The sequence below is a fragment of the Podarcis pityusensis genome, assembly GCF_964106645.2.
Source record: "Podarcis pityusensis genome assembly, chromosome: 15".
NCBI lineage: Eukaryota > Metazoa > Chordata > Lepidosauria > Squamata > Lacertidae > Podarcis > Podarcis pityusensis.
In genome coordinates, this window is record NC_138040.1 from 25,595,044 (window position 1) to 25,619,221 (window position 24,178).

A 24,178-nucleotide genomic window follows, 5' to 3' on the forward strand; every position below is an offset into this window, starting at 1 on the left:
TATTTTTAGCCAGTGTGGAGTCTGCAGTATTAATGCTTCCTGCCAGAAAGTTGGCAGGAGGGAGGGCAGGGGGCAATGAAGCCTTGAGCCTTTTCGCTCAGGGCTCCATTTCCCATTGTGGCTCAAAATGTGGAATAGCCTAGGTTAAGGAACCTGTGGCCCTCCAAGAGTTCAGCTCCCATCAAGCAGGGCTCAGTGGTAATGGGAACTGTAGTCCAGCAATATCTGGAGGGCCACAAGGTTCTCCATCCCTGGGCTAGGTGGTACTGTTTTGTGTTTGTTTTTTAAGGGTTAATAAACAGGCACAGACACATGCATTGCTGACAGTTCATTTGTGCAACTGACACTTTTGTAAAACTGCACTAAAGCCAATATGAGGTCCCAGGGCCCAATTAGCATTGTCATTTTGGGCTGGGAACAGAATTTGGAGCTAGAAGGGATTAAAACGTGTTTTGTTCTGCCACCCAGTCGCCCAAATGACACTGTAGGATGTGCTTATGGAAAACATATTTATGCAGTCCCATCAAAGAGCTGATCAACACACAGCAGGCATCTCCCCTCCCTCCTTCGCCAGCTTATCTCAACTAGGTGAAAACTCCTTCCCAGTCCCAAACATGCAGCCCAGTTCGACTCTAGGGAAAGAAAAAGAAAGACTCACACTCCTCCCAAGGAAATGTTGTTCAGTGGAACACCGCACCTTTCTGTACGCATATAGCTGTGGCAGTCTCTCACACATTGGAGAAAGGTGACAGATATTACAGTGGTACCTCAGGTTAAGTACTTAATTTGTTCCGGAGGTCAGTTCTTAACCTGAAACTGTTCTTAACCTGAAGCACCACTTTAGCTAATGGGGCCTCCTGCTGCTGCCACACCGCCGGAGCACGATTTTTGTTCTCATCCTGAAGCAAAGTTCTTAACCCGAGGTAATATTTCTGGGTTAGTGGAGTCTGTAACCTGAAGCATATGTAACCCGAGGTAGCACTGTATTTGTCCTGATTTAACCTTTGGGTGCCTGTTCTCTTCTCAGTCCTTGCAGGACAAGAGCTACAACCACTTTGCTGCTATCTATTACTTGCTCATAGAGAGGCTCAAGTCACATCGCAGTAGCTTCCCTGTGGAGCAGCGGCTCGATTCCCGCCAGCGACGACCGAGCACAATCGCTGAGCAAACAGTCGCCAAGGTAACTCCCTGTTCTAGGCACAGTTGTTACCACACAAGCCAGTCAGTGTTCAGTCACAGAGCTCTTCTTCCTACCCAGACAGACACCCCCCCCCCACCAGCAACCTGTATTTTTAGACCTGGAACCTAGTTGAATATATAAAGGGCCTGCATATCATGGAAGCCTCCTTTGACTGTGGTTCTTTTTTAAGAAGGGTGAAAAGTCAGTCACAACAGTCCAGTTCCAGAAAGTGGTTCAGTTTGCTGCAGCAATAGGAAAATCAGTAAGAGGGGGACCTAGGCAGTTATTTTCCTTGGTGATTTTGCCTGAAGCTGATCAGATGCACCAAAATTTGAGCAAAGGCAATAAAGTGTTGTTTCATTCCTCTGTAATGAGTGCTGGTATTTTGGCTAAGAGCACAAACCAGAAAGTCTCCCATCTTGCCTATGCTGTGAACTCACTAACCTTAGGCTGGCCAATATCTCTCTCAGCCTCACCCAACCAACCTTCTCCATAATCTGCAATATGGGAATGGCAGTGCTGTCCTTCCATACAGGATCATTCTAAGCATGACTGTGATGTATGTGAATCTGAGCACATAGTATTCATTTGGCGTTATTTAGCTGATGGCTTTCCCCATGCCAATGCTTAGCTTTGGGCAGCTGTTGTGATTCTCCTGACTGGCAAGTCACAGGCAATGTTAGATCTTGAAGCCACAGACCAAGCACTGGCCCACATTAACACGCTCACGAACCAGCTGTTGGTCTGGAAAGCAATCAAGCCATTAAAGTGCTTTCAAAACTCATTGGTAAAACAAGTTGACTGCATGGCACTGCGGAACTTTTATCACGGTGTTCCTGCAGGCTCTGCCTTGGCTTCAGAAGCCCTGATAAGATTGCAGCTGAATGTCACTCAGACATTTAAGGAGCAAAACATTGGGTGGCATCAGAGCTTCACTCACTCACTCACACAAATATGCTATTTTGAAGTTTGTCCTTTGTATAATATGATAAATGGCAGTAGTTTATCGTTCCCAACAGATCCCCAAATATTCTCATATTTTGCAAACTCCCATGTTTTGTTTCGTGTTTAAATGTATAGAAACCAAGTATGTTGTGCTTAGCATTGGCAGTTTGAGATGTTTAATATACACTGACGGTTAATGTTGTGGATGTTGCAATCCCCTTGCTGGCAGGCATCTCACAGCCTCTGACTCTTTATTTAATCAGCATGACGCCAATAAAGTGAGCATTAAACCAGCACACGCTTAAAATAACAGTGAAGGCACAATCTAGCTTTTAGCCCTTGGAGAAGCCCTCATTCTTCCTTATGGCCTCCGCACAGTCCCACAAGTGTGACTAGGCATGCACAGTCTGAAGTGCAGAACCTTCTGTAGCTCTAGGCAGGGCAAGAAGGTCTTGCTAAAAGCATTCTAGCTCTAAAACGCAAGACCAGCACTTCACTTCTTTGTTCTTCTCTGAGAAACGTTTGGTGTGAGCAGTTCAGTCTTGTGTATTGGTCATTCTCCTTTCCCCGCCTATGTTAGGCTAGTTTTGCCTCACAGGTTGAGATCCCACCACTTCTATTATTCTCCAGGGGTTGTTATTGTTGTGCTCCATCCCATGTCCGATACTTCCTGGTTTCATTTCTGTTTTCTTTGCATGCCTTCTAACAAACTGTTCTTTGTTTCTCTTACTCTTTGTAGGCCCAGGCTTCCGTAGCTCCCGTCAACCTGCGCCCCCAGAATGTCAGGCTGCTAAGGTCTCCTGGCCTCCCACCAACTTCCACTGCTGAAGCTTTCTCTTTTCCCCCTTCTGCCTGCCAGGCAGAATCGGCTTTCATGGAGGAAGAGAGAATCGACACACCAAAGGTAAGCTCTGCAATTCTCACATGCCATATTTAAGTCTCCTAGACCTTTGGAATTGTCCGCGATCGGTGCTTGGAGGAGGAGTTAGATTCATAGCTGAGCCGAGTAATGCTGAAGCAACTGAGCTTAGCATTAAGGAGCTTAATAGTGAGCTGTTTGTTAGCACAGGAAGCATCTACAAAAGACTGAGAGGCTTATATCGGGGGTGGGGAACCTTTTTCAGCCCAAGGGCCAAATCCCCTTGTGGGCATCCTTCCAGGGACCATGCGCCAGTGAGGCCCATCACCTGAGGCCTTTCATTGTGTGCCTCCTCCACGAGAGGTCCCAAGGGTGGCAACACGAGAATGGGCCTTTTCTGCAGCCCTGACCTTGGTGGATGCAGAGAAAGCATTTGATAATGTTTCGTGGGTATTCATGCAAAAAACTTTGGAAATTATGAGTTTGGGCAAGAAAATATGTAGTAGTATAAAAGTGATTTATAATTCCCAAAAGGCCAGACTATCAGTGGTGAAACATCAGAAGCTTTTAGTATCTCTAAGGGAACAAGACAGGGCTGCCCTCTTTCTCCTCTCCTCTTTTTTACTGGAAGTATATTTGAAAGCAATAAGAGAAGACCCTAGAATAGAAGGAATTAAATTGGGACAAAGGGCCTCTAAGGTAAGAGCCTTCGCAGACAATCTAATAATTACAACAGGAAACCAGAGAGTATTGTAGCAATATTGGGAGAAACAAAGGAATTTGGACAATTATCAGGATTTAAAGTTAATAAAGGAAAAACAAAACTCTTGGTAAAAAAAAATGTAGATATACAAGAAAAAGTAAAGTTAGAAATAGAAACAGGACTTAAAATCACCAACAGAGCAAAGTATTTAGGATTTTGGATAACCATGAAAAACATTAAATTAAGAAAGACTTAGAAATCTGGAGCAAATTAAAACTCACATTGTGTGAAAGAATTTCTACAATCAAGATGGTAGTTTTACCAAAAATACTGTTCCTTTTTCAATCAATTCCAGTTCATAATGACTTAAATTATTTTAAGGAATGGCACAGGTATTTGGTGAAATACATTTGGCAGGACAAAAAACCTAGAATTAAATTTAAATTATTAACAGACACCAAAGACAGAGGAGGGTTTTGAATGCCAGATTTTAGGATCTACTACGAAGCTGCCTGCCTGGTCTGGCTCAAGGAATGGATGATCTTCAAGAATACCAAATTATTGGATATTGAGGGCTGGGATAATATAGTGGGGTGGCACGGATGCCTGGGTTATAATAAAGTAAAAATTAACAAAGGATTCCTAAATCACATTATTAGGAAAGCCTTACATGAAGTTTGGGAAAAGAACAAAAAATTATTAGAACCAAAAACTCCATGATGGTTGTAACCAATGGAGGTAGAGGCAGTAAAAAGAAAACATATGGATTCAAATTGGTTGACATATAAAGATCTTTTAGAGGAAGTAAATAATAGATTACAAATGAAAAAATATGAAACAAGAAGACATATAGGAATAGGCTGGTTACAATACCATCAATTAAATGCAGTTTTTGAGGAAGACAAGAAAGTAAAAGGATTTGATAAGAAATTATCTGAATTATCTGAAGAATTGATTATAAATGATGATAAAAAATTGATCCAGAATGTATAAACTATTATTAAATTGGCATTAAGAGACGAAGAGGTTAAAGATGTCATGGGCGAATGGGCACAAGATTTTGGTTATACAGTTGAATTAGAAAAATGGGGAAATTTATGGGAAAGAGACATAAGATTTACGACATGTTATACAATAAAAGAATTTTTTTTAAAAAAAAATGATGTACAGATGGTATCTTACACCCTCAAAATTGGCTAAAATGTACCAAAACACTAGTGGAAAGTGTTGGAGGTGCAAACTTAAAGAAGGGAATTTCTTCCATATGTGGTGGACATTCCCCTAAAATTAAAAATTTTGGGAATACCATTTATGAAGAATTAAAGAAAATGTTAAGACATACTTTCCCCAAGAAAACCGGAAATGTTTTTATTGGGCCTATTAACAACAGACATCCCAAAAGAAACCAAAGGAATATTTTTGTGTGCAGTAACGGCGGCCAGGATAATAATTGCTAAACATTGGAAAGTAACATAACACCGACAAAAGAAGAATGGGTTCTTAAGCTGTCAGAATATCTTGAGCTGGCCAAACTTCCAGGTTTAATAAGAAATTTATTCTAATGAGAAAATAAGGAGAGAGTGGGAAGTCTTTATAAATTATATAAAGAGAACTGATTCCCAGATTCATACTTGGTTTAGCTTAGAATAAAAATCTCACAGGTACCGATAATTAGAATATTTCTCCAAAAATTTAATCATTACAGACAACCAGTGATTTGAGGAATAAAGATCCACATGGAGTTAGTTGAAAGTCAATTTTTCTTCTTCTTCTTCTTGATATTATTTTTTGTTCTTCTTTTTCCTTTTTTAGGAGAATATAATGTTTTATATTTTTGATTGTAGTTTATGTTATTATGTTTACATCCTTGTAATTTTGTTTTTGTATCTTCTGTTTTTGTATTATTTGTTCATTTTATTCAATGATTGTTTGTATGATGGATAAGTATTTTTAAAAATTAATGTTTTTTTTTTAAAAAAAGAGAGAATGGGCCTTTTCTGCAGTGGCTCCTCATTTATGGAATACTCTCCCCAGGAAACGTAGCCTGGTCCCTTCATTATACACCTTTAGGCACCTGGCGAAAAAGTTCCTCTTCAACCAGGCCTTTAGTTGACCAGCATTCTATGTCCTTTAAAATGCATTTGTAGGAGAGATAGTTTAGGCACTTAAACTCATGCAGAATATAGCAACTAATACTGTGAACTTGTATGACTTAAAGATCTTCACTGGCTACTACTTTTGAGCAAAGTTCTGTCTGAGCATTCAGATCTTCATCAGAGCCCCTGCTCTGCCTGCCCCACTTTTAAAAATTGGTGAGTGGCTTTGAGGGAGAATGCCTTTTCTGTGGTGGCCCCTCATTTGAGGAAATCCCTATATCTACCTGCTAGGCACCGACTTCGTATTGCTTTTTTCACCCTGGAATTTAGTGGTATTTAAAGATTTTGACCACACTTGCTGTTAGGTTTAGTAGTGTTTATATGTTTTATTATTTTCTGTTGATATGGCATTAACTGATCCCATGAGCTGCTTTAACGAAATCTTCCTAGAAATTTTCAGAGCAAAAAGTCAGTTCTTGGTTTTTGTGTTTTGGAGGTATGGGGAGGGCTGTGTTTGCTTTTGCCTTTCACAGTCTGCTTGTGGTGGTGCATGAAGGCTCCCCATTTATTGATGGCGGTTGTCTGGCTGTTGTCCTCACTGTGGTTTCCCACCAGAGGTGTCTCCACTTATCAGAAGTGGGCAGCTAACAGAGGCCTGTGTGAACTGGGCTTATTGGCTACTTCACAGCAGCAGGAAGTGTGGGAGACCTGCAGGCATTTTCCTAGGGTGGACAGTGCAGAAAGGCCCTTGCGTTTCACAGTGGTGTGGTTTCCTATGCCACAAGATAAACAGGGTGCCTGAAGCAGCTGACTGTGTGTTCACAACTCAGCTGACTTCAGGGCAGCTGCAGCACCGGTTTTCACTGGCTAAAAAACAGCTTCTTAAGAAGTCAGGCCTGTTGCAAACTGCTTCCTCTCCCAAGTGGACAGCTCTACCTTTTACACACAGTGAGATGATGATATTAAGCTGGGCCAGGAGGGAGTTTGTCATACTTTTTTTGGTTACAGCTTCTGATGCCCAGTCAGCCTTGTTACTTAGTAGAAATTAACCAGCTCTTGTCACATAGAGGTTTCTTCAGTCCTTGCAGATACAAAGCCTTCTGCTGAAAAGTTTCCAGCGGGGTAGCTGTGCGGAATCTCTGTTGCAGCATAAACAACCAAGAGGCTTGTGGCACCGTAAGGGCTAACAGATTTATTATGGCATAAGCGAAATCTGTTAGTCTTTAAGGTGCTGCAAGGCTCGTTGCTGTTTATGCTGACAAGGACCCTCATGAGTTTTAGTTTACACTCACAGTGTTGAGGCTGCTTATTTGCAGCCAGCCTTAGACTTCTTTATGTAAACTTGCAGGTATGCTTGACTGCAGTTGCAAAATGAGTCCCCCTTCCCCAAATTTCCTTGTAAGCTGAGAATTTCCATGTTAATTTTCAGCTGTAATTGCAGTTTTCCTGCCTGTTTACATTATGTGATATTGGAAACTTGGCAGGCAGCAAGATGCTTTAATTGAAATGGTGTTATTAATGTTTGCTTTTAGTTCACTTCATGAGCAGTAACAAGCTTGCTGGGACCTTCAAGTTGTCAAAAAATATTAAAGACCTTCTGTCTCTAAAGCCTTTGTTTTTTTTGTTTTTTATTCTCCCACTTTGTAAGTCGAAATTCACAATCTGCTCCGGAGAATCACTAGTTCAGCTGCAGTCCCTTTAGATTTTGGCTCCTGTCGTTAATACAAGAAAACTTGTATAAACTTCGTGCTCCTCTGCCGCTAACAGGCTGGCACTAAACCTGACTAATCGGATGTGACAGATCCACAATTGTGCAAAGGTACAGTTGCTCCAGTGAGCTTTGCACATTCACACATCAAGCTGAGAGGTCTGTGGTGATGGGTCTTGAAGGGAAGTGGGAATTAACCAGAATGGATGTGAGCTGGCAGGAGAAAAATATTCCGGAGCCTTTGTGACGACAAGAGCACAAAATAGGCCAGAAACACGTTTCTGTGGTGTGTGTATACCTACGTAATGACACGTTCTGTTCTTGCACAGTCATTGCCTCATTGATATTGGTGTGTTTTATGCCATCAGATTCAAATGACACCCTTGATTTAGGGCTTGCCAGGATGGGAGACTTCTATATATAAGAGCAGCATGTACTTGGCCTGTCTAGCCCAGTGTCGTCCTGTACCACCAGATGACACAAAAGAGGCTTATAATTATTAGTTCGGTTTCTTTCATCATTCATAAATACGCGTCTGTGCTTTTTATATGACAGCTTATGAATGTGGCTGCTTCCCGCACAGCTAGCTTCATGCTGCGGTGCTAAAATAAGAGGAGCAGGCATCAGAAGTAACCCCCCCCAAAAAAAATGCATCTTGGGGTCAGTTACCTCTCTTTCAGAGGGTCTTGCCTAAGGTGATCTGGCAGTCCATAGTCTTCCATTGGGACCAGGGGGGATCGACACCTGAATACCCTTTCTAATCAGCATGCCTGACACCGAAATTATTCTCCTCGGATGCGATATTTAGAGCGTTACCACCATTTCTAAACACAAGGATCAAGAGATCTGTAAGCAGTTAGTTTTAGTGAGGTGTAGTATAGCTTTCTGCCTCTGATAAGGCTGGATAAACGTGAACAGGGCTGTTACTATACAATACCCTGATTCTTGGCAAACTCTAGTCTAATCTCATGCACAGTTTGGAGTGGCAAAAGCATTCAGGCATATTGTGGAACCCCTCCCTCTTTAATCCAGGAGATTTCTCTTATAGCAGCTATTAAGGTTGTTGTTGTTTTTTACTTGCTCCAAGCAACCTGAACAGTAAAATCTAGGAAACCTGTCTTAACACTGGCACTTAGTTTTGCTGAATTGTTTGTCCTGTGTCGTGTCTGCTGACTGAATTAAGTTGTCTATGCCTTTGGCTGCTGCTTAACCAGCCCGGCTGTTAACGGATAACTTGATTCTTGTTGTGATGCGGGTGGTAGCGTGGTGCCAGCCGCAAAACTTTTGTTGCTGTCTTCGTGTTCCAGGAAACAGCCTGCCCAGCATAACACACAGCTCCATTGCTGAGTTAGCAGCTATAGGGCTTAAGAGAAAGCATTGCCTCAGAGGAGCAGGGAAACATGGAAGCTCACCCTCTCATTTTACAGCTGTGCTTCTTAAAATACTAAGACCTGCTTATACAGGAGGTGCTGTCCTGAACCTGTTTTTCTTCTGTGCTTGATTGTCAAATCCAATCTAGCAAGCGGGGCTTGACACGGTTTACCGTATTTGTTGCAGTCATCACCATGGGGCTGGTGTATCTTGGCTTCGTTCCCTGGTCTGATGACAGCAGCGCAAGGAGCTTTCCCCCAGAGATGTCTCCACATGTACAGGCTTGCAACTCTTAATCCAGATGAAGGCAGAGGCCACCCTTCATATCTTAAGGGAGAGGGGGGAGACGCCTGCCTGCATGCATGCTCTTCCCAGCGCAGGTTCCTTTTAGAGGCTAAGCTATGGCCAGTGCAGGCAACACCACACAAAACCCTGTGTCCTGAATGTAGTTGTAGCTGGAAGTGTCAGCTAGACGTCCTGTGGTAAAACAAACAGCGGCGCTCCCGTAACCCGGCTGTGGGATCAGGGTTGCCTCTGAAATGTTCTTGTCTCCTGCAGTTGGCAGATTGCAAAACTGCCTTCTGTTAGACATGGAAGTTGCTTTGGTTAGTCTTTCAGTGTCTCAGTATAGGAAACAAACAAAAGTCATTTCTGGGTCCAAGGGAAGTCATGGTATGGACGTTATTGTGCTATCTGGCCGAGACACCAGTGTCTTTAATCTACTGTTGTTAGCTGGGTCCTGTGAGACTGTACCTACTCTCACCCCTGAGCATTTGCTGGTGCTGGTGGAGATGACATGTGGAGATGAGCAGGTTCCCTGCATATGTTTCAAAGGGAGTTGTGGCACTGCCTATCCTAGGGAGGTAGCCACCAGCTATAGGAGCCTGAACAGATGCAAGGTCTTCTGCAAGGTGATTTTCAAAACCCCTTTAAACCTGGGTGGGTTTTTAAGCAACTGCAACAAGAAGAAAACTGATTTACCATATTGAAATCAGTAACGATATCAAAGCATTTAACATCCTGCACGTAAGCAAAGATGAAAGTAGCTCCATCATAAGGCAGAATCTGAAGTACTTTCACTTGCATCAAAATCTGTTGCCAGAGCAGCCCAACAGGTATTTCTGGGGTTGACGCAACACACAAATGTCTGGGTAAAACACATAGAGTTTCATTTGACCTGAGAAAGTTCCCTTCAATCAGGTGCAGAGTTGCTCTGGATTTTTGCTTCCACACCTTGCAGAATCAACCTTCAGTGCTGCCTTGTGGAGCCAATTTGTCATCAGGTTCATATGTGAAATCGGGGGGGGGGGGGCGCAGATGCACAAAGTTGATGCAAATTATTATTTTTTCCCCTTTATTTTTTTGCTGACATCATTTAAGATTTTTTTGGGTGTCATTTTTTTAAAAAACACACACCAAGGCTCCATTTTAGAGGTCGCCGAATGTGTTTCTCCAAGGGGGGGGGGTCACAGAGAACATGCTCCCCTCACCCCAGAATTGGAGCCCTATCCAAGATATGTTCCCATGTATTTTTTAGGTATCAGTGCAATCTCCTAGAGAAACGGGAACTTGGCCCAACCTCAGCAGTTCAGCAATTAGCTAATTTTGAAGCTGATCCCCTGAGACAGATTTCTTGATGGAATTCAGGAACAGCTGCTTAAGTGTCTGGGAATTAGTCAAGAGCAGCAAGGTCACTCATCAGCTGGCTGGGAGGCCTCTTTATTGGAAGAGCAGGGCACCTGGGGCACAGCATTCTGGGAACATCTCCTCCGCAAGGCCCAAATGGGCAAGAGCACCTAAGCCTGTTCATGGGGGTTGCACAGGAGAGTTCCTACTCAATTGTGCCCTAGTCCGTAGCCCCTGAGAGGAAGCAGCGCAGCTCTCTAGCTAGCTAGTAATCCTGAGCTGGTATGAAGTTGCTGGACCTTTTCATTGCTGTGACAAATGCTCATGGGAGGTGGTTGTTTTCTGGAAGGTAGCTGCCACAGAGAAGCACCAGAGAATGGAGAGAGGGTTGTCTGTCAGTAGTTTAACTTATGCTACCTGCCTAAGAGTAGGGTGGGGGATTTCTCCTGAGTTAGTGTTCCTGTTTTCACCAGGAAAAGATGGCCCTGTAAGAAAAGACCAACTCTCACTGTTCGTTTTCTCTCTCTCTCTCTCTCTCTCTCTCTCTCTCTCTCTCTCTCTGGTGTGTCTTGCCAGCTCTGCTCTTGACATTTTATCAAGCAGCATCATGGTTTGTAGCACTCTGGTTGTATTCAATCAACAGATTGCCTCTACTGTGTTTTCGGATGCTGCTCAGTATCATAATTGTCTCTCACTTGACAGAGATTTCAAATGTCATAGAGTCTTTGCATACAAGTGCCACTAAGTAGATATTGTATGTTTGTGGTTCTCCTCACCCTCCTTTTCTTAATGCATTAGGTGAATGGCTGCCTGTTGGATCCCATCCCCCCAATGATGGGGAGGAAAGGATGCCAGTCCCTGCCAAGCAGTATGATGGAGACTTCCATTGATGAAGGGATAGAGACAGAGGGAGAGTCGGAAGAGGATCCTGCTCAAGCGTTTGCAGCCCTGCAAGCCACTCGCTGTGGGAAGAGGCGTCACACTCTGGCAGAAGTAACCAATCAACTGGTTGTCATGCCGGGCACAGGTAAGTAAGTGGTCCAGGCTGGAGCCTAGGAAGTTGGAGTGATGCCACAGCTCAGCTGGTTCATCCCCAGCCTGGTACCCTCCAGATGTTTTGGGCTTCAGCTCCCATCCAAACAGGTCCCGTGCTGCCTGGGGCTAATGGGAGTTGTAGTCAAAAATATCTGAAGGGCACCAAGTTGGCTGGCTGGTTGGGCTGGTCCAGTCCTGCCCTAGGTCAGGATAGTATTCCTTATGTGAATCCACCTAATTCCAACTGTGGTATGTTGTAGACTGAGAGCAGGTGCACATGGAAGAGGGGAAAAGCTTGTTTTCTCCTGCTCTGGAGGGTGGGACTCAAACCAATGGCTTCAAGTTGCAAGAAATGAGTTTCTGGCTAAACATCGGGAAGAACTTTCTGACAGTAAGAGCTGTTTGACAGTGGAACAGTTTCCCCCAGGAGGTGGTGGACTCTTCGTTCCTTGGAGGTTTTTAAGCAGAGGTTGGATGGCCATCTGTTATGGATGCTTTAGCTGAGATTCCAGCATTGCAGGGGGTTGGACTAGATGACCCTCAGGGTCCCTTCCAACTCTGATTCTATGATTTTAAGGGGCCTGTGGTGGACTTCCAGGAAGAGAGAAGTTTGGTTATACACTGAAGGCAACTTGAGGCAGAGGGTGGGGGGATTTTGAGGTCTTGGCCTAATTTTCATGCCTCACTGAATTTAGCAGCCAACAAAGACAAGCCCTGTGTGCACGGGGGGGGGGGGGGGTGCAGTTATTACCTTGGAGCCAACAATGAATTTGCTTTGTAGGAAGATAAGAATGATAAATGTACAGATGGTTTCTGCTTGTTTTGCCAAGCAATCTCATGACAGTGTTCAAAGGCTGGGAAGAGCAAACAGTGTCAGCTAAGGAGCCACCAGTTAGTGAATGTTTCATAGCACTGGGAGCCAGTGGTATAGCCCCCAGGAGAACATCTCTCCATCATTCCTGTGCAAATGGGAGGAGGCTGCTCTTCCACCATCACTTGAGAACTTATCGGTGCTTGTTCAGTAACTGCGGTGTGTGTGTGGAATTCCTCCACCCTCAAATCTGCTTTAAAAAATCACAGTGGTGACGCAGCAAGAATCATTCTGCCAAAATTGCTGTTGAGCAAACAGCATCTGTGGAGACACCAAGAGGGTCATAATGTAAACCAGTATACAGGAGAGTTTCATTGTAATGTTTAGAGCATCGACCTTCAGATGCCCTTGCTACGTTCCAGCCTCGCCACGTACACAGTGTGTGTATATATTGCGATAAGCAAGGCTGGAATCGCAGAGAAGCAACTGCCTGGCAAATGCCCCTTGTGACTTCATGCGAAAGTGTTTGCATGATTTTTTCCCTCTAAACGTGAGAAGGTTGTGTGTGCTCCTTTCCAAATATGTGTCATATCTGTTCACAATTGCTGTAGTAGAAAAGCAGTATTCAGCTCCCAGTGCGTTTTGGGCAATTTTAAGAAGAAAACCAAAATGACTTGTCCTTAAAAGGCGGCTTTTTCACTTTCCAAATGTGAAAATAAAAAATTCCAGGTGGTAGCATATTTTGTCTGACTGTTCCAATTCACACGGCCATCTGCCATCATTGTTTGAACCTGTCTGTTTCTGCAGTGTTGGAAAAGGGCTAAAGCAATGCAGCCTTCCTCTTTTGGAGGCTATCTTAACATGTTCCAGCTAGCCACTAGAGACACGGCTTTAGACACAGCAGCTTAGTTTGCTTTGGTAGGTGATTGCTCATTCCACTGACTATGGATTTTCCTGTGTTCTAAAGGGAAAGTCTTTTCCATGGATGAGAACCAGTCCTTGAGCAGCGTCGACTCTGAATATGACATGGGATCCATCCAGAGAGACCTCAACTTTCTAGAAGACACTCCTTCCCTGAAAGAAATGGTACTTGCCAATCAGCCAGCTCCTAGGATGACGCCTCCTTTCATAGGCCTGAGACCCGCTAATCCCGCCATGCAGGCTCTGGCCTCCCACAAACGAGAAGCCCACAACCGTTCCCCTGTCAGCTTCCGAGAGGGGCGCAGAGCCTCAGACACATCCCTAACGCAAGGTACCTTCTGTTAAGAAATCAAGGTGTATGGGCTGCAGCTGTTGAGGCAGGCAGTCTGGGTGGGGTGTGCCCTGCTACCTGGGTTAGGCTGATGGCTTTGGGGTGGCCCCATGGTTGTCCTGGCAGCCAGGAAGTCCTGAACTGCCCCAGTTCTAAACTGACAGTTAAGATAGGACTTCAGCATATGGCAAGAGCTATACAACAAAGATGCTAAACGTATGGACGATAAAAGTATCAATGACGACTAGCCATGATGTCTAGGCTCTGCCTCCTCATTCAGAGGCAGCAGAACTTCTGAATACCAGTTTCTGGAAACCACAGAAGGGGAAAGCGTCCTTGTGTTCAGGTCCTGCTTGTAGTTTTTCTGTGAACATCTGGCTGGACGCTGTGAAAGCAGGATGCTGTACTAAATGGGCCACAGTCCTGGTCCAGCAAGCTCTTCTTATGCTCTTATTTACCACCATATTTCTTTTTGGGTGGTGGGAATGAGAGGAGGGGATTGTGGGGCTGTCTCACAGTGCAACCTGCTAACAAGTAAGCCCTATTGAGTTCAATTGGAGCTATTCCTAGAGTGTTTAGGATTGCAGCCTACATATTCATCTGTTTTGTGCAACCTGTTGGTGTTCCCTAGTGCACATGGGCCTCTATATCAGGGTTTCTCAAACTTGGGTCTCCAGCTGTTTTTTAGACTACAACTCCCATCATCCCTCGCTAGCAGGACCATTGGTCAGGGGTGGTGGGAATTGTAGTCCAAAAACAGCTGGAGACCCAAGGTTAGGAAACCCTGCTCTATATATACCTTCAGCTTTGTAGAAATTGTATGTGGATGCCCTGGAAATACATGTACGTCACAGGTGCAGTGAGCAAAACCCCAAAATAAACTAACAATTCAAAGCAGAGAGCTGCTCACAATTTTAACATCCAGGGATTGCTTTCCTTCTAAAAACTGCTCTGCCTTGTCCTCAATCCAGGAATTGTGGCATTTAGGCAGCACCTTCAGAATCTAGCCCGAACCAAAGGAATCCTGGAGCTTAACAAAGTCCAGCTGTTCTATGAACAGATGAGGTCGGAAGATGAGCCTGCCCTGGCCTCCACGTCTCCCCATCTGCAAGACCTCAGGAGTGGTCCCCAGCAGGTACGCCATTTCTGGGGCATGTTTGCCATATCTCTTGTGAGCCATGGAGTCCTGCAGCCCTCCTTAAGCTCCTCCAGCTGAAGCAGCACAGAGAAGTCAGAATGTGTCGGTAGGCAGAGAGAGCAAACTTAACTGGGGCACCTGCCACACAAGAAGCCAACAAATCTGAGCTGGGTGTAATTCCTTAGCTTTCATCTGGGTTTTGTTACCATCTTAAGTTCTGCATTTCCAAATCTGAAACCTCTTGATGCCAGGGTGGGTTTGATTGGCATTCAGAGTACTGTATAGGAATGAGGAGGTTGTGGACCTCAGGTCTGTGTGGAAGGGGTTGGGAGCTCTGCAGGCCAGGCGTATACAACACGTGAGCCACTAAAAGACTCCTACTCAGAGGAGATCCGTTCAAATTAATAGATGTGGCTGACAGGCTCGTTAAGTTCAGTGGAGCTACTCTAAGTAGAAGTTAGTTGGATAACACCAGCAACCTGTGAATTCTCTAGGAAGCAGGCATCACTCACAAACATGCAGGCTTGCTGACCGCACTTGGGGATTTTGAAACTTCTTTCCAGCCTGGCTGGATGGCAGAGGGTTGGACCTGGATTCAGGTCATTTGCCTGGCTCCTGATCCGGCTCTCGTTTCGATGGACTTTGCTACTTGTCAGAGTTTTAAGTGGGAAATGTGGCCTCTGGATCAGCAGAAGGTCTCTACAGCACGTTCATCCTTTCCCTCTTTCTCTCTCTCTCTCTGTCTGTCTCTCTCTCTCCCCCAAGGAGGAAACACCCCAACAGCAGGAAGCTGCCTCTGCTTTTGCTAACGGCATCCATCCCCAGTTGCTCTCCAGGCGGCAGAGCTTAGAAACGCAGTACTTGCAGCACAGACTCCAGGTACGGTGCCACCTTTGGAAGAGTTAGGCCACTTCAAACAACACAGACGTTTATAGGGAGTGCTGCTGCCTCTCCTTCCCTCTTGTCTCCCCACTAAAATGGGTCGAGATATAAGACACACTACTCTCCCCTCCTCCAGGGTTTCAAATAACAAAGCCATGGGGCTCTCGTGGCCGGCTGCACATATCATGGCAAAACTAGTTGTGATGGGCTTACCAGCAAGCTCAGTCCCTACATTATTTCAGTAGCCAACTAACGTATTATAGCAGGACTATAAAGCATTGTGTATATGATGATACAGCGGGTCTTCCTTGTTTCAGAAGCCCAGTCTGCTTTCAAAAGCTCAAAACGCCTGCCAGGTTTTTTGCAAGGAATTACCCCGGAGCCTGGAGCAGCAGTTACAGGAACACAGGTGAGCGAGAAGGCAGCAGCGCCCACTGGTTTGGACCTGCTTGTATATATAAGCTTGCTTTAAGAGTCGGGGGAGCTTAATTAGGATGCTTTCCCACCCACCTCCAGATTAATGTGTCTTTGGATGAGGGCTCACAAGAATGCAATTCTTTATAGCATAAGAGGGGTGGATGGTTCCCAGGTGATCTCGCAGTTGCCGCTCAGTGCGTGTATGCGGGCAGCACTGAATTGTCGTAGGTGTGCTGCCCCATTCTCCTTGTCAGCAGTGTTCCTCTCCAGATTGAATTGTGAGCCAGTCCGAAAAGCAGGGAAGGAATTCACATACCGTATTTTTCGCTCTATTGGACGCAGTTTTTCCTCTCCAAAAATTGAGAGGAAATGTGTGTGCGTCCTATAGAGCGAATGCAGGCTTGTGCCATAGCCGCGCGCAACCCCTCCGGCAGGGAGAGGCTCCACGGGGCTATGGCTTCTTTAGCCCTGCGCAGCGTCTCCCGGCAAAGAGAGGCTGCACGGGGCTAAAGGGGAAGCCAAAACAGCGAGCGGGATGGATCCCGCTCGCTGCCTTGCCTGCTTCCATAGCTGCGCGCAACCCCTCCGGCAAGGAGAGGCTGCACGGGGCTAAAGGGGAAGCCAAAGCAGTGAGCGGGATGGATCCCGCTCGCTGTCTTGCCTTCTTCCATAGCTGCGCGCAACCCCTCCGCAAGGAGAGGCTGCACGGGGCTATGGCTTCTTTAGCCCCACGCAGCCTCTCCCGGCAAAGAGAGGCTGCATGGGGCTAAAGGGGAAGGCAAAACAGCGAGCGGGATCCATCCCGCTTGCTGCCTTGCCTTCTTCCATAGCTGCGCGCAACCCCTCCACAAGGAGAGGCTGCACGGGGCTATGGCTTCTTTAGCCCCACGCAGCCTCTCCCGGCAAGGAGAGGCTGCATGGGGCTAAAGGGGAAGGCAAAACAGCGAGCGGGATCCATCCCGCTTGCTGCCTTGCCTTCTTCCATAGCTGCGCGCAACCCCTCCGCAAGGAGAGGCTGCACGGGGCTATGGCTTCTTTAGCCCCACGCAGCCTCTCCCTGCAAGGAGAGGCTGCACGGGGCTAAAGGGGAAGGCAAAACAGCGAGCGGGATCCATCCCGCTCGCTGCCTTGCCTTCTTCCATAGCTGCGCGCAACCCCTCCGCAAGGAGAGGCTGCACGGTGCTATGGCTTCTTTAGCCCCACGCAGCCTCTCCCGGCAAAGAGAGGCTGCATGGGGCTAAAGGGGAAGGCAAAACAGCGAGCGGGATCCATCCCGCTTGCTGCCTTGCCTTCTTCCATAGCTGCGCGCAACCCCTCCGCAAGGAGAGGCTGCACGGGGCTATGGCTTCTTTAGCCCCACGCAGCCTCTCCCGGCAAGGAGAGGCTGCACGGGGCTAAAGGGGAAGCCAAAACAGCGAGCGGGATCCATCCCGCTTGCTGCCTTGCCTTCTTCCATAGCTGCGCGCAACCCCACTGGCAGGGAGAGGTTGTGTGCAGCCTGTACGCTGCTCTTTGGGGCAGGGGGGGGAAAATATTTTTTTCCTTGATTTCCCCCCCTAAAAACTGGGTGCGCCCTATGGTCCGGTGCGCCCTATGGTGCGAAAAATACGGTATTTGCTTCTTGCTTCAGGCTGAGATGGCTCTGCCTTGTGGACCTGGAAACCTCCAATGCAAAATTTGTCACCCCAAGGTTCTCCCAAAGCCTCCTTCAGCTCATTTTGTATATTTTACTGCTTTTAAAATCTGTGCTTAAAAGTGCGTACTGCATAGAATTAGAGCAGCGGTGTTTGTTCGTTTGTCTATCTTGGTTTCCTTGATCCTTAAAGAAAATAATTCAAAAACTGAAGTATGTTTTTAAAAAGACTTAGTTTGAATTAATTTGGGGGCAGTGCAGCTGATAGGTTTTCTGATCCTTGCTCCAAGCTTTAGACTAGATGTCATTTTTTTAATGTCTGATGCTAGCTTGGCAATCCAAAATCCTTGCCTCTAGAGGAGAAGAAAGTGGCATGGCTTTTAAGAAACTGGCTGAACCAACTTTTCTCGGTCTCTCTCAATCCAGGTTGCACCAGAAGCGGCTGTTTCTCCAGAAGCAATCCCAGCTGCAGGCGTATTTCAACCAGATGCAAATAGCGGAGAGTACCTACCCCAGACCAAGCCAGCTGTCCCTCACATGCCACGAGGAGCAGCAGCCACCCCCCCCTCCCCAGTTCAGTCTGGTGCAGCCCCTGAGCCCCGTCATGGAGCCTTCTGCCGAACAAATGCAATACGACCCTTTCCTTAGCCAATACCAGAAGCTTCAACTTGACCAGCCACCCTCACCCCCGATCCACGGTTCCTCTCGACTGCCCTCGCAGATCCCCCTGCAGCAGCAGCAGTATCCCTATCAGACTTGCGAATTGCCCGTTGGCACCTCGTCTGAGCCAGACTATGCCAGCCAGCATCAATATCCCCTGGGCCCGACCCAGCAGAGCAGTGTAGCAATGACCGACAGCCAGCGGAGTTCTGACCCTCCTGGATCCCAGTCTAGCTACGAGGCGTTAGGCCTGGTGGAGCTGCCAGGGCTCTTTGATTGTGAAATGATGGAGACTGTTGACCCCCAACATGGTGGCTACGTCTTGGTGAACTAGCAAGTTTTTGGAGTGTTGCGGATGGAAGGTGGATTGTTTGAAGTGAAGGACGGAAATGCATGTGGATTTCCATGTACGTCCCATCCCTAAAATTCATGGTTTGTGACCCAACCCTTGACCTTAACAGATGACTATACAAACCCTCCTAAATTGGTACTAGCAGGGAAATGACTGAGCGTCACTCGCTCTACAAGGAAACTCGATGGCAGGGGTTGTGGAGGCAAGGTACTGCACTTTCGATAGAAGAGGGGACTACTTTGAAAGGAAAGAGGCGAGACACTTGCAGGGAAGAAGGAGATCTGCAAACCACGCAGCCCCTGTCGGAGGAAGCCTGGAAGGGATCAAGAAGAGTAGCGAACATGGGACGACACCATGCTACTTGGCAATAAAAGCAATACATTTTTCATTGGAACGCTGCAAAGTTGTGTGCTGATCTTGAAGCAAATCAGGAACGTAGCGTGCTGGGGATTGAACAACCTTTCTCTGAGCTGCCAGTGTAGAACTTGACTGCAGCCGATCCTCAGAGGACTCACGTGGCGCCTCTCACAATCTCCACTTCCTTCTGTTGACTCTCACCAGGAAATTCCTGATCTTTAAGAACCCTGACAAGCCCCTGGATCTTGTGATGAAAGGGTCCATATACCGTTGTCAAAAGAAGGCTGGAGTTGGACGTCCAGGATTTTCATAGAACTTACAAGTGTGTTGGAAGCCCCTCCAAGATCAATGGACAAGAATTGGGAGGTGGAGGTGTGGGGGTGGGGAAGACCTGGGGTGTGTGGGGAGGCTATACAATGTTGCCCCTTGGGGGAGCATGGGGGGAGCTGTGATCACTGGAGAAGTAGTTATAAGCTGCCCTTTGTTGCTTTTCTGTTTTAAAAGAAGAAGCAACTTTACTTTGGACTAAGCAGTGTGTATTGCTTTTGGTTTCTTAGGCTTTGTATATTTCGACAGTTATTTAGGGAATTAGCATTTTAAGGATGAAACAAAATGAGCTTATCAGAAAACCCATGTGAAGTGATAGTGCTGTGCCTTTTTGGGTTCATTTTGAGACTCTTACGCTTTTTCTTTTTTTCTTTTTCTGAAGTAGAAAATATCCCCCGTTTATGTCCATGCTGACGCCAAAGTCCCTTCAGAGCTCAAATTCCACCATGTGGAATGCAAGTTTAACGTTCTCCTTAAGTGTTTCTGACTTGTTCATCATTAGTATATCTGAAATGTTAAAAAGTATTACAGCAATATTTAGGATCAATAACTGTTGACTTGTTAACCACTTCAACAGGCAATCTGCTCTATCAAGCGTTTGGCCGAGACCTTTTGCGATGCATGACACGCTGGCCACAAAACCATAGGAAAGAATACAGAGGATCCCTTGAATTTGTCACGTAAGAGGATTTAGATAATAATAAATGCCGTGACAGTGTTAGGAAAGGCACTACGGGTTACTGAGCATCCTGCTGGGAGCAGATGAAGATTTAAGCACAACACAGATTTGTTTTAAGCACAAAGAACAATGGATTAGCAAAGTCGATCTGGCTGAAGACAAATGTAGGCCTGGTTCTCAACGGAGGGGCTCAACTGGCGCCTGAGCTGCACCACTTTGGGCTGCAGGTGTGGCAGTGCCCCATCTGGGCCCTTCTGGGTGTGGGGCGGCAGAGGGAAGGCAGCTGGCAGGAAGCAGCTGGCAATAGGACCTCTGCAGCAGCTACCACCTGTTTTCAAGATATTCAGATGCTTTAAAGAAAAGAAGCACAAACCTCAAGCCCTCTCGCTCCCCAAGTTGCTGAAATGGTGCCTTGTCAGGCTTCCCAGTTTTCTAAACAAAAGGTTCCCAACGGAGAACTTCCAGTTCAGCCCTAATTTGGAGGGGGCTTGTAAGGCGGAACATTCCATCCTGTGAGCCCCCCTCCAGCCCTGCCCCCCACCTACAGTCTGAAATGGTGCAGCCCAGCTTGGTGGTGAGAACTGTGCCTCTCTTCTTCAAGGGGAAACTTTACCCCTCCCCTCCTGACCCATTTTCGTCCATGTGCCGCATTCACACTGTGCGATGCTTAAACTTCCCGTTTTAATTGCCACACCAACTGTTTGCTCCTAGCTGCTGTCTTTGCCATTAATTCCCCCCTGCCTCAGTTAAGTTTTGAACTCTCAGAGAAATGAGTGACTTGGAGACAGGCTTTGATTCAGCAAGGAGCTGTGTCCTGAAGAGACCTCTTGCCTTGCGGAATTCCTTTCTGTGGACGATCCTTGCTCTTAGGAACCGGGACCTTTGGGTTCTTGAGAGACGAGCCAGGAATTAATAACCTTCCGTTGACTTGTAAACTGCTGAAGCACGTTGACTTAAGGTGCTTTTCCCGCAAGGAAATCCTTTCCTGCTATATCCTATGCACTTTGGGTGGGGAGGAGAGGTCAGCCAAGCTGACGCCAACTGCCTTATTTCCTTGTAAGCAGTGGGAGGAACCCCCACTGGCCCTTGAGACCTGCCCACCCAGCTGCTAACCTCTTACTTTATTCAGTTTGCATATGGTGGTGGTGCTGTGAGCAAGCTTAGGTCAGCCATTCCTCTCCCCTTTGCTCTGTGGAGAAAGCAACCTCAGCCTTTGGACCCTGTCCAACCCACAGAAGTTTTTCACCGGGAGCATTGCAGCAACAGTCTATGTTAGCCAAAACCTTGATGGGCTGGACGCCACGTTCAGACCTTGCGTTGTCTACTCTACCCCCCATGTTCTTAGTCTCCGGAGCTGTTTCCCACAATAGGAGGAGGCTTTCATTGTGCGTGGAAGATATAAGCGCTGGTATGTTGGTGGTCCTTGACTTAACGCCCAGGAGATTCGTGAGCTGGCATCTCCTTTGCAAGACGTTACTCCGTGGCGACTGGGAGTAAGGTTTGTTAGGATCCCAGCTCACGTCCTTGCAGAAGGCAGCCGAAGAGCAGAGATCCACCAAGGAATAACGCAGCTTTGGACTGCACAGCTTTTCCTTCCCCTGGGTGGGGTGGGGGCATCCAGAGCACAACCTGTAGCCAGCCTCAGGAGGTGGCTGTAGCTCCATATCCGGGTGCAGAGAAGTGATAAGCATCACTTTCCTTGGCAGTCGCTTTGTACCTCAGCAGATGGGGCAGAAGTTCTGAATGTTGAACTATATCAGGCATAGCTAACCCCTTCTGCTTAACAGCTTGTGTTTCGGAACATTTGTTGTCATTTATATTACAACAGAGGAAACCCTTTTTCTTAACTCTACATATCCTTAGCGCACTTGCCTGCCTTCTCTCTCTCTCTCTCTCCCCGTCTTTCTCTCTCTCTCTCCCCGTCTTTCTCTCTCTCTCAACTACTCCTTCAGAATAGCCGCTTCTGTCGAGTCTGCTGTTGATGTCTGTTGTTAGAGGATTTGTGTATACTACTGTATAACAATTACTAGCTTTATTAGTTTTAATACAGGTTCCTTTGAAGAGACTTTGGTGAGATGTACATGGGGCGGGGGGGTTAAACAAATTTTTCATATGGAGACAAGTGCAATATGTGTGTGTGGTACGTTCTTTAATGTATTTTTTTAAGAAGAGTTAAAAGGGTTTTAGTCTTCGCTTTGGGAGAAATGCACTAGTTTGGTCAGCGCCGGTTTTTGGCGCATCCATCTGTAGAATCAACACGCAGTTGGTATGCTGGACTCTGTAAAAGCAATTACCGTGTATTAATGCAAAATAAAGAACATGGACCTTCTGGTTTTTTTATATATATATATATACATAAAAAAAATAATTGGTGAGCTGCAGTGGCCTTCTCTGTTCCTTTGCACTCCATGTTTGGTAGCCTTTCCCCTGGAGGAGATTCTGCACGCAAAAGGCACCTGTAGGCAACAAATTGAAAAACCCGATTCTCAAAAGGCTTCCTTCCCAAGTCCTGTAAGAATAGTCAGCCACCTTTGGGTCTGGAAGCAAACAGTGAGAAGAGTTTTTACTTTGCAGGCAGCCTGCCAGAAAGAGACTGAGCAAGGAGTGCTATCCTGGACTGCAGAAGCACCTACTGCATAGGCATTTTCTCTCTTGGGACTCCACACCTTCACCCCTGGAAAATAACCAGGCTTTTTAACTTGCAATAGACTTTGAGCGGTCTTTGTGGAATTGTCAAGTTGCCAGGGTAGAGCAAAGCTAGGAGACGGCTGAATGCCTAGGTAGCACTGGGTCAGGAGGGAGTGCCTCTGCCCCTTTACCTTTAGGATCAAACCATTAATGGGAAATATATTGTTTCCCTTTCAGAAATCTAATGTGTGGAGCAAATCTCACCCCTGTTTCTCTCCCTTTGCCATGCCCTGACCTTCCCTCCTAATATATTTTTGGTGCCACCACTGGCAGGGAAGTGCAGACATATACTCTGCAAAATATATAATATGTAACATGAAAAGCAAACCACCTTCTTGCCAAAGTAGTTTCTTCAGCAAGGTGTCAAGCGGCCCTGTTCAATTCACGCTCTGTTGTTGACATCGGGGGGAGGATATTATGCTGATGAAAAACAGGAGCAACATTACAAGATGTCATTGCAACGATTCTCCTTTTCTTGTACTTTCTCTCCATTAGGATATAAATAATTCTGTTTGCCGGATACGATGGGAGTTGCAAGGATTCCATAGATTAATTAGGGAACTTAAAAAATAATAATACTATATTCAGACTTGTTTTTCAGTGCAAGGCAGAGCCAGGCTTTGCAGAGAAGTCATACGCTAATCAGAAGCTACGTCTAGCAAATCTGAGACATTTGATAAGCAACAACATCTGTGTGTGGTTATATAAAATCTTAAGGTCTCTCTACTCAGTAATGTGTGTGATGGAAGAAACTGATTTGAGAAGTTGAAGAAAGAAAATATTAACCATTTGTAATCTGCACAGGAACATACATTTATAGCAGGCTAAACAGGTCAGGAGTTCAACTGTGTACATGGCGGCTCCTTTAGCCCCACAGCATTGGCAGGCATGACCTGAGGAGGCTACTAATTGCAAAGCAATGCCCCTGTCCCATTTCTGTCCTACTTTATCACTGGTATCCATTGTCTCCTACGGCAGGGAGTTCCACCATTCATTGGCTGCAGTGGATGATGGATTTTTTTAAGATGGCTGTGTGTGAATCACTGTGTATACCTCCCACCAATACATTTGCCTATGGGGGAATATTTGCAATACGTTATGGGTTTTCATTTGTAAAGCACAGGCTCTCATTTTACTAACAAGCTAGCCAAGCAGAGGTTTTCCGGAACACCTTAGAGCAGCCTTCACCAACTTGGCAAATAAATATGGCGTGATGAGCACAGGCTTTATCTACACATTCCTAGTTGGAACTTACTTGCGAGAAAAAGACAAACCAGTCATATTCATACCGTTTGGCTTTGTAAATGCACTTGCTATCCTGACAAACTGCTCTTTTGGAAGGTTGCTCTTAAGATAAAATGATGAAGGAGACTTTTTCTCTGAAACAAGAATACCATATTTTTCTGTGTATAAGACTAGGTTTTTTCCCTAAAAAATGAATTCAAAAGTTAAGGGGCGT

At 46.0% G+C, this 24,178-nt stretch overlaps 1 protein-coding gene across 1 annotated transcript in view; it reads left to right on the forward strand.

The window, feature by feature from the left end:
* Window positions 1-22,360, forward strand: part of SIK2 (salt inducible kinase 2) — a 79,337-nt gene extending 56,977 nt beyond the window's left edge. The window contains exons 8-15 of the mRNA XM_080983428.1: window positions 1,028-1,180; window positions 2,865-3,029; window positions 11,287-11,515; window positions 13,302-13,586; window positions 14,558-14,721; window positions 15,490-15,603; window positions 15,924-16,015; window positions 18,083-22,360. Coding sequence (XP_080839554.1) covers window positions 1,028-1,180; window positions 2,865-3,029; window positions 11,287-11,515; window positions 13,302-13,586; window positions 14,558-14,721; window positions 15,490-15,603; window positions 15,924-16,015; window positions 18,083-18,650 — 1,770 coding nt within the window. The 3' untranslated portion in view covers window positions 18,651-22,360. The remainder of the gene's footprint in view (window positions 1-1,027; window positions 1,181-2,864; window positions 3,030-11,286; window positions 11,516-13,301; window positions 13,587-14,557; window positions 14,722-15,489; window positions 15,604-15,923; window positions 16,016-18,082) is intronic.
* Window positions 22,361-24,178: the final 1,818 nt, after the last annotated feature.